At 44.9% G+C, this 17,971-nt stretch overlaps 1 protein-coding gene across 1 annotated transcript in view; it reads right to left on the minus strand.

Moving 5' to 3' along the window:
- Positions 1-17,971, minus strand: part of TLL2 (tolloid like 2) — a gene marked incomplete at both ends in the record, with an annotated part of 96,356 nt that overhangs the window by 44,797 nt on the left and 33,588 nt on the right. Inside the window, 3 exons of the mRNA XM_081105235.1 lie at positions 1,029-1,142; positions 3,549-3,708; positions 12,447-12,524. Coding sequence (XP_080961361.1) covers positions 1,029-1,142; positions 3,549-3,708; positions 12,447-12,524 — 352 coding nt within the window. The remainder of the gene's footprint in view (positions 1-1,028; positions 1,143-3,548; positions 3,709-12,446; positions 12,525-17,971) is intronic.

Genomic DNA, 17,971 nt, shown 5'->3' on the forward strand with positions numbered 1-17,971 from the left:
TTCTTAATGCTTAATAGATGGACAATGTCAACAAAAGCTCAATAGCCACTTTAGAAAAGATGTGTGATCAGGTTATAGAATCTAGTATACCCATAGAAATAACTCCATTAATTACATTTTTCTAGTTCTCTACAAATCTCTACTTGTTTTTTGGTCAACTTGACAGTGATCTATGTGCATTGACAGAAATGAAATAAAGTCCCCTGTTGGTCGTGTTTCTGTCAATCTCCCCTTGAGTTCCCTGGGGCTTATTTTATGACTCTTAATGCTATGCTACTTGGTACATAAAGATTTATGACAGTTATACTCTCACCGGAGCTTGTACCCTTTCTCATTATAAAGTCTCACCTTTTTTTTTTTAACACTTTAAAAACAAAACAAAAAATGCTTTGTCTATAACAGAACTTGTGATCCCAGCTTTTTTTTTGTTCGCATTTGCCTGTATGCCTTCTTTCTTTTTATTTTTAAATCTTCCTGGGTCATTTCCTTCAGTAGTTATCTCATATATACAGCATGTAGTTAGGTTTAAGTTTTAAAAGCCAATAGGAGAACCTTTTTCTGTCAGTAACTTAGTATATCACACTGACATTTATTGGCATAATGAATAAATGTAGGCATAATCCAGTTATCTTGTTATTTGTTGTGTTTTCCTGAGGAAATCCATAAGCTCATGAAATTACATGCGCAATTTTACACATATTTACATCCATCAGATTCTCAGTGCTGCCACTGATGCCAAATTGGCTCAGAATCACTTCTCCATATGAAACACCCCCAGTTCCTTCAATTGCTCCCGTGGCAGGGCATCCAGACCCCTTGTCTTTCTGGAGTCTCTCTCTGGACCCATCTGCTTTCTCGTTGGACTGTGAGATCATTCAGGGCAAGGGGAGTTTCAGAGAAACCCTGGGCTCCTATATATTATAGCTCCTTGGAAATACTTGGTTTTATAGAGAAAATTCAAGACTCGTGAGCCATCAGCTTCGTCTGCCCCTGATTCCACCAAGGCGGCCAAGCTTTCGTTTACTCACCCACAGGTTCTGTAACTGAACACAATAAAGCTTTCTTCGTCCGTCCTCTCTACGAAGGTCACACAGGTGTGCTTCTCCCAGTGTCTCATAGCCTGCTTAAAAATGGCCCTCTGGCTTCCTGAAATGACAAGGCAAGTGCCCGTCACTTCACTCATGGGTCTTCCCTCAGATGCTTTAACCTTTTGAGTGCCAACCAATATCCTAGGAACTATGCTAAAATTGCCAAGGCATTTTTGCTGATTTTACAGCAGTTTAGGAAAAAAAAATTATGAATCGCAAGGAAATTAAGTTACATATTCAAAAACTCAAGGAAACCTTTACTACATTGACATATTTAGCAATATCATCATCACTAATAAAAGCAGACTTAGAACTGGACACCATTTTGAAACTTTGATAGCGCTCCCAGCACTTTTGGCAAAAGACAGGAGGAGTGAGATTGCGCTCCCCGGCATTCCAGGGGTTAATGCATGCTGGCTGACAACACAGCTTATGCCAATGATAAAAACAAAAACAAAAAAAAACCTTGTTCGGGTGACTCAGAGTAGAAATGTACTAGGAATCAGGGTTTACCTTGCTAAGAATAAATACAATTTTCCTGAATTACCGAAACATAGAGAGTAGGAGTTTGTGAAATGGAAGAGGGGAAAAATGGATTTTCAAGCTATCTAGGCTTCCCAGCTTTTCGTGTTGAAAGTACTTTTCTAAACTTACAAAAAAGTATCTTACACAGGTTACCCAATTTGGAAACTTTAGGCTTCTGAAGTAGCTCACCAGCACAACATTCCACACCCTCATTTTATTTTATAACCATAGGAGGGCATTCCCCTGTGATCTAAAAATTCTATCTGCATGGGCATCCTTGCTACCTTTGCATGGGGTTCAGTGTTTTCTGGAGCAACCTTGAAACTATTTTTCTAAAAAGCCTTTAAAAACAAGTGAATTTCATGCTTTCTCTGAACCTGTGTTCATATTTCCTTGATTAGAAATGTATTGAGAAATAAAACAGTTAAGTAAGTTGTCTGGGAGTAAGAATAAAGTAGTTGTTAACTCCAAGCTGCTAGTTATAAATAGGGAATAATTATTGTTTTCAAAATCTATCAATCAGAGATGAAGAAGACTATTTTTATTTTTCTAGAAGCAATGAGGGGCTACACGAATAGTTCGGTAAGTACAGAGGATCTGAATTCTAGGGGGACCTTGTTGCAAAAAAAACCAGCCAGCCAACCAACAGCAGGTCCCAAGTCTAAAAGACATGGGCGTGGTGTCCTATTGTCCCTAGAAACATGCATATAGAACAAAGAGTTGCTTAGCTGTCCTTTTTTTTTTTTTTTACATCTTTATACTTTGGGTTCAAATTGTTCATAGCTCAATTACTCACAGAAATAGCGATCCCACTAATTACAGGATAATAAAAATTTCTGTGTAAAGGAAGTTCTCTACATAAAATTAGTTTATTTTGATGAAGGTTATATAAATCCTTGATCAGAAAAGCACACCAGGTCTGAAAGAACACAGTTAAGACACCAAATATTAGAAAGACTATATAAAGCAGGTGCTGGGAGAGAGTATCTGGTTGGGGAGTCAAAGAAGGCCTTTGTGGACATGTCATTGATCAGAGACGCCAATGATCAGAAGAAGCCCGCCAGGAGAAGATGGGGGAAACTACACTCCAGGCAGACAGAGGGACAAGTGCAAGTGTGCTAAGTTGGCAATGTGGTGGGAATGTTCTGGAAAAGAAAGACTATCGGTGAGGCTAGTGCACAGCAACTAAGGAAAGAGGAGGAGAGAAGGTAAAACACTAGCTGGGAGAGGGGCAAGGGCTGCCAGGCGGTCATGGTCAGGACTTTCTGTTGCATCAGTGGTGATGGGAAGCCACTGAATGACTTACAGATTTTAAGATAATAATACCAATAACAAATAATTACTAGTTACTACAGGTTCGGCACTATTCTAAGTGCTTTATCTCAATTAACTCATTTAATTCTCAAAACAACCCTACAGAGTGGAGAATATCATCCCATTTACAGAAGAGGGAACTGAGGCAGGAGAGGTTAACTAAGTAACGGGCCTCAGGGCATACGGCTGGTAAGTGCTGCAGCCAGGATTGGACCCAGGTGGACTAACCATGTCTACTGGTCCCTCTAGTTACCGTCTGGAATATTTCTGGGGTGGGGGTGGTCCAGGATGCTCAGGCAGAGGACAGGAGAGCCATCATGTGTAGCTGCTCACACTCTTCCTTCTGCCTGCAAACCCTGTCTAGCCTTCAAGACCAGGATCATATGTCACCCCTACATGAAGCCTCGAAGACCAGGGAGCCATCTTTGAGGATGTCACCCCAACAGAGACTGCAGTTTCCCTGTGCCTAGTGCACAAAACCCTGTTTGCATGAGGGAGAGTTAGCAGGTAGGACTGCTGTGACCCCACAGCTGCTCAGTCCCACCTAGTCCTTCCTGGGAGGACTATGTCAACCCAGGGAGACTGAACACCAAGCCCCAAAGGAGGCCTCATCTGGGCTACTGACCTGTGAAGTTTCCTCCAATGACGTAGGGGATGACCCCCCCGGGCCATATTCTCTCCGTCCTTGAGGTTGTGGCTCTTCGGACCCGGGAAGAGAAGGTCTCAGCTCTGGCACTCGAGGTCCCAGGGCTCTGTGGAAACATGGCGTTCTCCTCGCCATCTGCAAGAGAGTCACACTGCCTTTTACTTTGCTTTTAATTCATTATGGTTAAGATATATTATCCGTGAATCCACCAAATGTGTGTACTAAAGGGAGCATTTGATCTGGTCTGGGTTTTGAACCCGTGGACGGTAATTTTCCAGACAGGGCAACAATGAGTGTGGTAAGTGTACCAGACCTATGACTAGAGTGAGTCTGGCTTGCTGGAGGCCTTGAATGAGACCATATGGGGCTTGAGGGCAGCCTATGGACCACAGAATTATGTGGGCACAAACCTCTCACAACTCTTTGGGTTGGAGCCAAGTTGGGGGCATGCTCCCTTCTCAAAGCCACCCATATTTGAGGGAACAAACTGAGTCATAATGCTGAAGTTTAGTTTTTTCACTGTATATGACATGGTTTTTATAAATTGAAATTCTTATTGAGATAATTGTAGATTCACATGCAGTTGCAAGAAATAATAGAGAGACATTTTGTGTACACTTTACTGTGTTCCCCAATAGAAACATTTTACAAAACTATAGTACAATGACAACTGGATTATGGGCATTAACACAATCAACTGGTCTCACTCAGGTTTCCCCAGCACCACTATGTATACTCGTGTGTTGTTGGGGGGGGGGGAGGGAGGGAGTGAGGGGGGGTAAGGTTTGATGCAGTTTTATCTCATGTATAAGTTTCTGTATCCACCACCACATTCTAGATACTGAACAGCTCCATCATAAGGATCCAGGATCCTTCATGTTGCCATAATCACATCCACCTCCTCACTCCCCTCCCCCACAACCCATCCCTAAACTCCCAACCACTAATCTGGTCTCCATTTCGAAAATGTTTGTCATCTGAACACTATTATAAAAACGAAATCTTGCAGTATATGACCTTTGGGAATTGGCTTTCTTTACTCAGTGCAATACCCGGAGATTCATCCAAGTTGTTGCATGTGCCAATAGTTTCTTTTGGATGCTAATGAGTATTCCCCGATATGTATGTACTACCGTTTGTTTAACTGTTCACCTCTTGAAGGACTTCTGGGCTGTTTCCTGCTATTACAAATAAAGTTCTTATGAACATGCAAGCACAACAGTTTGTGTGAAGATAGTTTTTATTTCTCTGAGATAAATACCCAAGAATGGAATTGCTGAGTCATATACTAGTAGCAATTGGGTTTATTTCTGGGTCCTCTATTCTGTGCCATTGATCTATGTGTTCATCCCTCTGCTAACATGACACTGTCCTGATTACTGCAGTTATACAGTGAGGTATTTAATATCAGATAGAGTGAGTACTCCTACTTTAGACTTCTTTTCCATGATTGTTTTAGCTATGTTTTCATATAAATTTTTATGTGTCTTTCCCTGTAAATTTTAGAATAAGCTTCTCTATACCAACAATAAAACCATGCTGGGATTTTGATAGGAATTACATTAAACCTATAGATCAATTTGGAGAGAATTGGCATCTTTACACATTAAACGGTCCCATTTTATCCTCCATGTTGCTATGCCTTTTTTCACATTTTCTGTCTCCTGATCTCCATGGTAAAATTTCCATGTTCACCTTAGATCTACTTTCTACTTCACTAATTCTCTCTTCAATGGTGTTCAATATAACATTTATCCTATTCCAGTTTCAATAAACATAGTTGTCATTTCTAGAGCCCTATTTAGAGGCTTCTAAATTTGCCTGTTCTTTTGTTTTGTTTTTCCCCACTAGGGTTCAGATTCTTCCACTGGCTCTTCAGTTAGTTTATGTATATTGATTTAATGTCATACAGATTTCTCTATTATTTCTATACTTGGGGTATTAATTCTCCAACTTATTGTCTCTGCTGATTCTTCTTCACAGATTAATACATTTTTTATGTTTCTCATGTTTTTATTTAAAGGTTTTTTTTAGGTGAGATGATTCCTTTCCACAGGAGTCCTCTATGGCCTCATCGTGAGTGTGACCCTGTTTTTCATTTTTTCAGGGTTCTTGGAATGCTGTGGATTCTTGATCCATTATTATGTTAATGTCTAAGTTTAGGGTTTCCATACTAGTATATAGGAAATATAATTTGAGAACTTATACCTATACGAGGAACAGGCTTTGGGATTCAGTTTCTCATAGGAGATATTTTTTCCCCATTTGGAGCCTAGGAAAGATAGCAAGATTTCTTGCCATTCCTGTCAGTTTCAATGTCCTCTGCAGTCTTGCCTCCATCTGAAGGTTAGTTCCATGTGTTTATGTTTCCCCTTCTCTTCTGATCAGGGCAATTTCCCGTTCCTTCCTTTGAGCTTAACTCTGTATTTTTAATTTGGGGTGGAGAAGAGGTTACATGTTTTTTCAGCAGTTCTCTGTTTGTATAAGAGGTCCCCACTTGTTCAACGGGTCATATCACCAGAACCAAAAAGTTGGCACGTAATACATTTTTTAACCTGAAAATAATTGTTTCACCGCTAGAATTTCTAGATCAGAAGTTGTGCACTTGCAGCTCTTGGGATAAACCCAACCCACAGATGTGTTTTGTTTGGCCTAAACACTTTTGGCCCACACTGTGTATTTTTTTTTTAATCTTACTTTAGTAGCCAATTTTTAAAAATCAAAAGATTTCACATAAAAATGCAGATTTTCTAGTTTTTCTTTAAAAAACGGCAAGACCTGGCAACAGTGAGCTAATCTTCTGTCATTTACAACCCACTGGAGTTAAGTAGCACCTCCTCCCATAGTCAGTTTCCGGCATTTCTCTCCCACTTCCCCCTGTCCCAGCCAGCCAGCTTCACCCACTGACATTACCTGCTTGGCCTCTACATATATTCTAACTCGCTATCTCAGTCCTAGACTACAAATTGCGCCCAGATTTCAAATATGAGTTGCCCCAGGAGACTGGAAGGTCCCCGGGGGGGGGGGGGGAGGGCGAGGAACTGACACTGGCTTGTTCACACTCTGTTCACACCCAGCACATTGCCTGGTTGGTGGTAAGCAATCAGGGTTTTCATATTTTGAATGAATTAATTAAAGAATGGATGAGTTATGCTAAAAATAAACAGCCCCACAGTCCAAACAATTCTGTGGTGGTAACCTCTTCAAAATATTGGCAGCCCCGAAACCCTTAATGTTCAAATACTGAGAATCATCACGTCTTAAGTCATCACAGGCAGCGATGTAGCAAGTGGAAGTTTGTTATTCATTTCCCATATGGTTTTCAACAAGTCTCTTAATTTTCCTCTGCCTCCAACTCGCCTTTGGAGAATGGACAAGAATACTTCTCTCTTGGAGGCACTAACACTAAGAGCATGTTTCTCAGACAACTGTGTTATACGTGCATGTGGCCCAGTACTGTCAGGCCCGGTATGCGGCCGAGTCAGCATGGGAAAGTCTTAAGTGCACCTGGAAAGAAACCAGGCTGTAATTTCCAGAGATGGGTTATTGAATGACAGCTTCCCCCTCGGTCCGGTGAGAAATTTAATTTGCCAAGGACTCAACACAGGAAGCATTTGCCGATTAAAAATATGTCTAAACAGATGTCCCGCTTAGCCTGGAAGAAGGATCTTAATGCAACTGTCATTATTGGATTTTCTTGGATTACTACTATCTGGAACCGGAGTGCAAATAGAAGGATGTAATTATGTATTATGGCCAAGAGTCCTGCATTTAAAAAGGAGCTCAGGGGGTCTGAGAGGATTTAACACGCTGGGGGCGGGGTGGGCTGGGGGATAAAGTCCATTTAGATCCTCTGGCCCTGGGAGTGGACCCTGTCCTCGCTGAAGAAGCAGAGCGGCCGTAACTATTCAATGTTCCATCTTCAGCGGAAGGCACAGCCGTGTCATAAACAGAACCAGGCCTGACCCAGCCTTCTCAAGCGAGGAACTGTGAATTTTCAATTAGTCAACTGATGACTCCCACACTAGAAGTAAACACCCGGATGGTCCAGCCATCTGCATAACCCTCAGCCCACAGATGACGGGCAAATGTGCACCTGGCCAGAGCTGTGGCGATCCTGAGCGACTAAAGAGCAGCTCCTCACTGCATAAGTGGTTCTCAAACCTAGATGCCCATTGAATCAACTGGGGAACTTTAAAAGAATTCTGGCCTGGCTTGTGTGGCTCAGTGGTTGAGTGCTGACCCAGGAGTTCAGGGTTTGATTCCTGGTCAGGGCACATGCCCAGGTTGCGGGCTTGATCGCCAATAGGGGGTGTGCAGGAGGCAGCTGAGTGATAATTCTCTCTCATCATTTATGTTTCTATCTCTCTCTCCCTCTCCTTTCCTCTCTGAAATCAATAAAAATAAAAAATAAATTCTGGTGTCTGCCCCCCTGCCCTGAGGCGGTGACTCAATGGGCCTACAGTGGAGTCAAGGCATCTGTAGTTTTTGAAGCTCTCCAGGGGATTCGCAGGTGCAGGTTAGTTTGAGAATCAGCGATAAAGCCCAAAGGTTAAGAGCAAGGAGTGTGGGGTCAGAGGACTTAGGTGCAGGGTAGACACTGCCATTTGCTCCCTGTGTGGCCTTGGATAAGCCGCCCTCCCCTGAGCCTTCCTTCCTGCTGCATGATGGCGGTGTGGGCACTGAACCAGGTAATAAATGTCAAATGCCCGCCATGGTGGGGACTCAAGGTGAGCTGCAGTGATGACTATCAAGGTCTGCATTTGGGGAGAAGCTAGAAAAAATGCCTAAGGTGGGGCTCAGCGGTTACAGCCAGATACGCTGATGTAAGTGACTTTCAGAGGTTTAGCACTGAGTGGTGCTTTGCGCCCAAGTTGGTGGGAGTCCCTATTTTCCGGTGCAACCAGGTTTCGTTATTTGCTTGGGCACAAAGCCCCTAGGGACTGTTCCTGGAAGGGACAGGTCCATTCTCTATTACGAATATGGTTTTGGAAATCAGGCTCCAGCACAATCATAGCTTCGTTCATGGAGCAGTTACATGCCCACCCCATTTCATTAATCCCAGTAACAGCCCCGAAATGCAGGCTGAGCTCCCATTTCCAGGGAGGGAGGCTCCCGAGACCAGACCGGTCTGCCGGATGCTCAGTGAGCAGTTCTCCCAGCCCCTAGCCCTCCCCAGAGCTGGGAGCACAAATCCCACCGTCAGGGCTGAGGGGAGACACATAAAGCCAGGAAATAACCCGGCCACCGAAGCCAGCAGGCCCAAGGCTTCTCTCAGATCCTTTCTCCTGCCTGGGCGGTCTCTTTTTCTGGGAGTAGGGGGAGGTTGTGATTAAAGGAGAAGCTGAGATTGACACAACTCGCCTTATCTTTAATTCCAACAAAAGAGGAAGCATCCAAGCCAGAGCCTGGCAGTGTCCGGGGGGACGATTGGATGAGAAGGCTGAAAGGACAGGCTAGCACAGCCTGCCCTCACCTCCCCTTTGGGGTCTGCTTTCCCCTCAGGATTGCCCTGGATGCTGAAAGACCTGCTCCTCCGAGGCTGTCATACAGAGTGGAGGATCGGCCTGGCTTTGGCATTATCCTTTTCAAACAAACCAGGGTCATCTGAGGAGCTGCAGACTATGGATTTAGCCAGCTTTAGGAGTTTGGGGCCTGGTAGATGAGGGAATGCTGTCATCATCCTCCTTAAAAAACCCAAGAAGGTCTCTTGTTGCGGTGTGGTATTGTGCACAACCCCTCCGGAGACAGAATTTTAATGGGCTGCAGCAGCCTTATTCCTTCCTGTCCCTCTTAATTGTGTTTCTCTGCAGCTGTTGAACAGCTGTGGGATTCCAGTCCAGAGGTGGACAATGCACTTCCAATGCTGGATAATATAATTCTTGGAGGTGAAGGTAGAGAAGAAGAAGTGGAGGAGGTACGTTCGTGGAGTACCTTTTACACAACAGACACCTGGCTCTGCACTTTGGATAAACATTATTTCTAATTCTCTCTAAATCTCTTATGAGGAGTTAGATAACTTATCCAAGGTCATAGCTACTAAGAGGCTGAGCTGGGATGCAAACCCAAGTGTGTCTGACTATCCCAGTTTATTTGGTTGGGTCATTTTACACCCAGTAAACTAGTAAATATTAAAAACCCTCTTTGTAATACTTTAAGCAATAAATTTAAAAAAATAAAATAAAATAAAATGATTAAAACAAAAACAAAAACAAAAAAACCCTGACAATGTCTATTGCTGGTGAGCAGGTGAGAAGCAATGAGGAAAGGTGGCAGATGGTCTCCAAATACAGCCCCCAGCAAGTTCTCCCATCCCTGTGAGCTCCTGCCACTTATCACATTAGGGATGGAATCTATTTTCTTCTCCTTGAACCTGGGCTGGACTTTAGCTTGTTGTGACCAATAGAATGTGACTGAAGTAGCATTCAGGGAGTTTTAAGTCAACTAATGGCTTCTGCTTCCTCCCTCTAAGAAGCCAGCTGCTGTGCTATGTCTCCGGCTAGACAACTAAGTGGTGAAAGCCCACGCGGAGAGAGGAGTCATGTGGGGAGGTACCAGCACCAAGGCTGTGACTAAAGCTTCTTTTGGCCCCCCAGCCCAGCCCAGCCCAGCCCAGCCCAGCTTCTAGTCCAGCCGAATGTAGTCAAGTGAGTGACCTCAGCCATCGTCAGCCGAAGAACCACACCACTGAGCCCAGTCAACCCACAGAACCATGGAAGATAACAAAATCACTGACAGAAGTCACTACGTTTGAGGGTAGTTTCTGTGCGACAGTAAATCCCTTAAATCAGGCAGGAAACATTAGGTTTGGCATCTGTATCGCTGCATGTGATGGCAAACCCCTGTTTTCATTCCCACACCCCAGGCTCCACCGTCACCACTAAGTGCTGGCCATCCACGGCCAAAATGAAGTGCCACTGAGTTTGTCAGAGGTCTTGGAGCCTGAACATGCATAAGTCAAAATACCTTTGAGTAAGCAAAGCAGTTAAATATAGACGTTAAAGGGGGCCTTGCACATGGTTCCAGAAACAAACTGTGTGACTGAGAAACAAGTGCACAATGTCAAATGGTGGTGGCGGGGAGTGGGAGCTAAAGCATCTGCCTGCCTCTGAAAGAGGTCACACTGACAAGACTGACATCAGAAACCGAGTAAAAAAATGGGCAAAGGATCGGAAAAGGTGAGCCACAGAAGTGCACACCCAAATCACTGGCAAAGGTTGAAAAAGACACTCAAAGTCACGGGCAGTCAGAGAAATACAAATAAGTAATAATAAGCTTCCATTTACATTACTGAAAATAACGATAATACCTAGAGTTAGAAAGGATATGGGGAAAGGGACCCAGCTTTAAGTTGCTATGGAAATGTGAATGGTTACACCTTTGAAACGCATTCTAGCTACATTGTTCATGATGGCAAAAACCTGAAGTGAATATTAATTGATAAAGAAAGGATTGAATAAATGATGGTCTACTCAGACCAGTAATATTTTGCAACTATTCAGAAGAATAAATTGAAGTTGTAACAAGTGTCTTAGAGGGGTTTCCCATAAGATATTGATGAATGAGAAAAGCACAATACATAAAAAACATGTATCAAATGTGATCCCATTTTTAAAAAAATGACAAAGCGTATAGCTATATATATGTTTGCATGTGTATATGTATAAATCTGTACATAAATATATGCACATATATATGCATGGAGAAAAAACATGGAAGAGTGCATACAAAGTCATTTGCATGCATTACCTAGAAAAGGGTAGGAAAAAAGAAGAGAAGGAGGTAGCCAAATTAAAGGGAAAAGAAAAAAAGGAGAAAACACTTAAAAAGTATGTAATTACATCATCACATTTACACATTTGTGTGACTTATATGTATGCATTTGTGTAAAATTATGAATAAGCATGTGTATCTGTGAAATATAAAATAACATTAAAGCAAAAACATAAAATAAGGCAAATAATAATTTGTACTTCATCTCTACATAGTCATCCCCCAAACTTAGGATTCTGGCACTTTAAAATTATTCCCTTTGCTCTGTGTTAATTTTATGTAGAACAAATGCCATCGCTGGCAGTGAGCCCTGATTCCCATAGAAAGCAGGTTGCTAAGCAGGAAAAGTTCTCCAAAAGCGAGACACCTTCCCATAACCTCCAGGCTAGAATCTCACAACTTGGGGAGCATTCGTAGGCCTGAGCATAATGCAGACAGGAAGTGGTGGTCCTTCCAGGCTGGTACCTGCTGATAGGCGGCCTTGCCCACAGACAGCTACAACCTCACCTGCTGCCTCCCCTAACAGCCCAGGCTTCTCTAGTCAACACCCTCCCCTCCCCAGCCCCTAACCCAGCTTTATTTTCCTTCCTTGTCTCCCATGCCCACTTGTTCTGTCAGACCCCAAACTTCATCATCCCTCCTTTCAGCCCCCAGGGGCTTCAACTCACAAGCCAAGTTCTAGAGAGAAAGGTCAAGTACAGATTGCAGAGTTTAACTAAAGACCATACAGTCTCTGAGCAACCAAATGCCACACTCTATCCCTTTCTCTGGCAGCCAGCCCACCCCACTCAACAAAAGGACACGCTCCCTCATGCCCACAGACTTCGGGACTTCTTAGTCCACTAAGATAAAAGGTATATAAGAGGTTCCCAAAGCCAGGGTTGTGGAGAGGGAACATGGGGAGCAATTGCTTAGTGGGTATGGAGTTGGCTTTTCAGGTATGAAAACAACATGGATCTAGACAATGGTGATGGCTGCACAGCACTGTGAATGCATGTAATGCTACTCAATCATACATGTTAAAATGGTAAGTTTTATGTGAAATTTACCACAGCTGTTTTTTTTTTAAGTACCCAAAGGCCTGTTGGGCCTCGCTTTACCCTTTCTAGCGTCCTCCCTGCTGGCATTCGCGGCTGTAGCATTCGGCCAGCTCTCGAATGACTGGTCTTCAAGTCCACCTGGAGGAAAGAAGAAAATCCATGAGGACACATCAGCCTTCTTTGCACCAGCACCAAGAGAGGAGGGAGATACCTGGTCACCGGGGGGATGATCAGAATCAGCAGCTGAATGGTAAAGATTTGTTCCACAAGGGTCTACTGAGCACCTACCGTGCGCCAGGACCTGTTCTAGATACTAAGGCAAAAGCAAAAACCAACCCTGCTAATTTTTAATAACCACACACAAAATTCACAAATTATAAACTCTCCTTGATCAGCTCAAGGGCACTTGAAGTCAAATATGCGAATAGGCAAATCCCAAAGTCAGCTCCCTCACCCCCACCTCCACGAGAAAGCCCGAACACAAACAGAACAGGCTCCCGGAGCCCCCCTGCTGTGGAACCCACAGGACGTCATCTGTGCTGCCTTGGCTGAAACAGGCATTCTGGTTCTTCTTCGGGGTGAGTCTCCTTTCAGAAACTGCTCTGTTTACTTTGTAAATCAGACTCTGCGGACACCGCCTCAGGCCAGGACAGCGATGCTTGCCAGTAGCCATGATCCATAAGCCGGCTCTCATCCCTCCCCACCAGGAACACGGTCAATCACCCATTCTTATTAGACCCACTGCAAGTCACTGGGGATCCAGCAATGAACAAGACAGGCAGGTGTGTACATTCTAAATGCGTGGGCAATAAACAGTAAGAAAATAAATAAGACCCTTGCAGGTTCAGAAAATGCTCTGGAGATCCAATTCAGTATGTGGTGAAGCATGATTGGAGCAGCTGCTTAGAAGGTGGTGGGAAAAGGCCCTTCTAGAAAGGTGACACTCTGAGACACAGGTCAGTGCGACCCCAGCAGAAGGCAGGGTGGCAAAAGAACCCGGATCAGGAATAGACTTGGCCTATGGAGGCGCCAACATGGTGGCTGAGGGGGGCAGGGTTGAAAGCAGGAGAGGGACAGAGCGGGGTGCTATTATCTGTTTTACCAAAGTCTCTCTAATGGGCAAAAGAGAAAGCCGGTGACCAGTAAGGAGCCTTGTGAAGGTCCAGAGGCAAGACAGCAGTGGATGGGCTGGACAGTGCAAAGGAGATGTTGGGGACCTGTCATATTACAGGTGGAGTTGGAGGCAGAGCAATGAGAGAGGCTGGTGGGGCTGAGGGGGGCCACCCAGGACTCCTATAGTTGAGGCTGGAAAAACTGAATGGGTAGTGACACCAGAAAGCAGATTTGAGGACAAAACCTGGGTCCATGAGAGACGATCATACACATGAATCCACACCAAACCCATTATAGGACAATAGTATTTACTAATTCAAAATTATTTCTTACCTTCGTTTAGAAATTTGCAACTTCCAAAGCAGTTTCCCCACAGCCCCTTTGACTCTTGAGTACAAGACTCAGTGGCAGACAGAGTGGCATCCCATTTTACAGAGGAGGAAACTGGGACACAAAATAATTATCCCAGGGTTGTCGATCCCATCAGGGAAGCTGAGGGCTCAGGACAGCCCCCTGGTCACAGCCTGATGATCTGTCCCATGTCCCACAGCTAGAAAGGGTCCCAAACACGGAAGCCCATGGTCTGGCCCCAGACAACCCCTGAAGACAGCCCTGCGGTCCCACATCCCAACTCTCGATGTGCAGACGACCTCTTCCTCTCTTGTGACTGACATTGGCGGGAGACCAGGCTGCATGCTGACATTCTTGTATGCCTTCATCCTGCTCGTTCCGATGCCTTTCTGGCCAACTCAGAATCCACTCACACACTCCCTGCAGCTGCCGGGGCCTTCGCTGCCAGCTCCCAGCCCTCTGGGTATTCTTCCAGTTGCGATATCATTTCCTCTCGGGCTAAAGGTTGGGGGAAATCCTGATGGTATGAAAGTCACTGGCCAGCAGAGGAATGTGCCATGTGTGGAGTGGAGGAGAGCCCGAGGCCGAGGCTCTGGGACTAGCTTAGTCTTTCCTCCGCCGTGTAACTGTGGTTAAGACCCTGGGCATTAGTATTTTCCATCTGTCAAATGGGCTGTTGTGAGGACCAAATGAGGTAATGAGTTTGTTCAGGAACTCACTCATTCAACAAATATTTACCCAGCACCTGCAACATGCCAGATGCTGTTTCTGCTGTGCAGGATATGACACTGAACAAAGTCTACCCTGACCTCATGGAAATTATATTCTGATGGAGGGCAGGAGAGAAAACAATAAACAAACAGACAAGTAAGTATCTAAGTCGGTTGTTAACAAGCACTATGAAGAAAATAAATGAAGGTGAGAGAAACAGTGGATGCGAGGCATGAGGGTGTGTGATTTCAGTGAGGTAGAAAAAGCAAAAGCCCAAAGAAAGTGAGGGCAAGAGTCTGCAGCTAAATGAAAGCATTCCAAAGAGAGGGAATAGCAGGTGCAAAGGCCCTGGGGTGGGAGTGTACTTGGCAGGAGGGAAGAGGATATGACTGGACTGGAATGAGCGAGGGAGAGAGTAGTAGGCAATGAGGTCAGCGGGCAAGGGAGGGTCTGGAGAGTCAGCTCATGTGAGGCCTTGCAGGCCATTTTCAGCATTGGGGCATTGATGCTGAGAGACCTCGATGGGACCCAGCGGACATGAAAGAGTTTTGTAACTGCAGCTCTGAATATGAGCCAGTTATCAGTAGTGGATAGGAGGGAGACATAGGAGCTTGGATTTGAAGAAGATTCCATATAGCACTCGGCCTGGAGGGTTGGTAAGTTAGACCTGCTTGGCTCCTGCACAAGGGGTGGGAAACATGAGAAACAGACCTGTAATGATACCTGGGCAAAGACTGGTTCAGGTTAGCTGGAGGCTGTGGTTGAGAGCTAAGGGGGGTAGGGGTGGGGGTGGGGGTTGGTAGAGGCAGGCAGAGGAGTGGATGGGTCGATAACTTCTGATTCCCTTCACCTCCTGGTGCTTAGGGTGATAAAGCTCTGGAGTTGGGGGGAGCCCCAGTGCGGGAAAGAATCCGTGCTCACTAAGTGTCAATTATGGTGCTGACCATGCACTAAGAACAATGCCAAATGCTTTCCTGGCCCTGAATTGTATAATTCTGGCCTCATAAAAACCAACTACAAAAGGGCCATAAATATCCGCATTTTATAGATGAAGAAACAAGGCGAAGGGATCTGCCTGTCTTGAGAGAACAGAGATTAGTAGTAGTGGTGACAACTGGAGGTGGGTCCTATCTGATCCCCAAACCTGTACTCCTTCCCCTCAGCCTCACCCCCAGAAAGAACAAGGAGAACAAGGGGTGCCTGGTTACTCCCCAGGGACCCCCGGCATTTTCCAGGTCTGTGGGGGGAACATCCAAAGTCAGTGATGAGGTTGAGGCCATGGGCACAGATCCAACATCTGCCATCCTTACCTGCAAGAGGCGGAAGGCCCTGTCTTTTCTTAGAAGGGCTTTCTCAGAAGCTCAGATCTCACGTTCTAGCACAGCTGAGCCTGGAATCTACTTGGAGTTAATGTGGTTTGGCCACTCTCCTAATGAAAACCCTTGCAAGGCTCCCTACTGCTCTTAGGATGAGTTCCAACTCCTAACATAGCCCTGTGATCTGGGCCCCCTGGCCTCCTTCACCTGTGCTTCGGGGCTTCCTGCTACTTTCCCACTCCCATTCTCTGCCTAGCCACCCTAAGCTACTTATAGCACGTGGACTTCCACTTCTCTCTTAGTGATGCACCTGCCTTTGGCCATACCCACCTCTTCACCTGGCCAACATCTAATGGTCCTTCAAGTGTCAGCCTAGATGCCACTTCCTCTGGGAAGCTGCCCTGTTGATCCTTGCAGGTTAGAGGAGCACCTCTGTGCCCTATAACCCCCTGGATTTACATCCCTCATCACAAGGTATTGTGATTTCCTATTTACTCAGCTGCCCCTGACCACCGCTACCCCCTCCCCGCCCCCCCCCCCCCCCGTCTGGTTTCTAATTTTTAGCATTTTGAAGAAATTGACTTTGTTTTGTCCTAAAACAAACAACCAACACTGTGCCTGGCACAGAGCAGGCACTCAATGAAATATGTGATGCATAAATGGATGGACAGACAGTTACTCGAAAAGAGAATTCAATACTTTTTAACTCAGAGGAACTGATGGAAAAATTTGTCTTTATCAGTTTTGGAGGGAGAACGCAGATATTCTTGCAGCAATGGTTCTCAGCCTTGGCTGCACTTTGGGATCACCCGGGAAGCTTTTCAGAAAAATACTGATGCCTGGGTCCCCCAGAGGTTCTTGTTTAACTGCTCTGGGGCACGGCCTGGGCCTTGGGATTTTTAAAAGCTCCCAGGTGATTCTAAAATGCAGCCAAGGTTGAGATTCAATACTCAGAGAATCCTGTCAGAGGAAGCCCCTTCCCAGGATTATTTTCTTACAACCAACCTCGCTCCTTCCAAGCTCACCAGGAATGGAAGATGTGAGGCTGGAGACAAACACCAAATGCTAAGAAAAGTCATTTCTCACATCTACACTCGTGGAAAGTGTTTCTCTGTTTCACTGAAAACAGGTGTGGCTGTGGCTGAAACTGCAGTACTAGGCACACAGAACAAGGAACAGAGAAATACAGCCTGACACAGACAAAGATTTGGGGGCAATGGGGGAAGGACTCAGAATGTGGGGATATGTTTTTCCTTGGGTGGGATTTCAAGACAAAAATATTTGGAAAAATAAAGCATATATATCCTTATATTTGATCTTTGGTTAATTACCTCTTCAATCAGAGGATATGCAAAGATCTTGTAGATTTCATTAGTCACAAGGGTTTATTCAAACGTCTCCTTTGCATAAGAAACCCAGGCTTACAGCTGGTCTCTGGGAAAGAATGCCCTCCAGGCCTTGAAAGAGAGCCCGGGGCCTGTTCACGCTCTGGCTGGAACACAGCGGAGGTCAGCAGCCCGTGATGCCTGGGGGCCAGGCTGAAATGTTTCTATCCAGCATTTGCAATTCAATCCCACAGTTTCCTTTATGGAACAATTCACTAAATTCAGAGTTGTTCTTTTTTCTAATTCACCATATAATTCACCTCCCAAGTTCAATTAAGAAGCAATCTGTTAGCAACTTTGTGAGCAAGCTGCTTTTCTTTGGGAAAGCCCAATTTTCTTCTGCTTCGAACAAAAAAGTGGCTTAATTAGATGCATCATAAGAGCCACTGATGTACACACAACGCCCCTCCGCCATCATTAATGAAACGTTGACTGTGTATATCCAAAGCCATCTAGGGCAGAGCCTGGTTCCACACCTCAGCCTTGTTCATTTGAACAATAGTGGCTATGAGTTCACATTCTTAATTTGGTAATTACTAAACAAAATGTTATATTCATTATTCCCTCCACCCCTCACTCAGGGCCAAACACTACTTGGGCTTGGGCTTCCTTAAACACAAGGATAGCTACCATTTTAAGTGCTGATTATTTGCAGGTACAACACATATGTTATCTATTTAAGCCTCAAGCCCCCCCTCTCAGGTGGGTA

This window comes from Myotis nattereri (genome assembly GCF_964212035.1).
Source record: "Myotis nattereri genome assembly, chromosome: 13".
Lineage (NCBI taxonomy): Eukaryota > Metazoa > Chordata > Mammalia > Chiroptera > Vespertilionidae > Myotis > Myotis nattereri.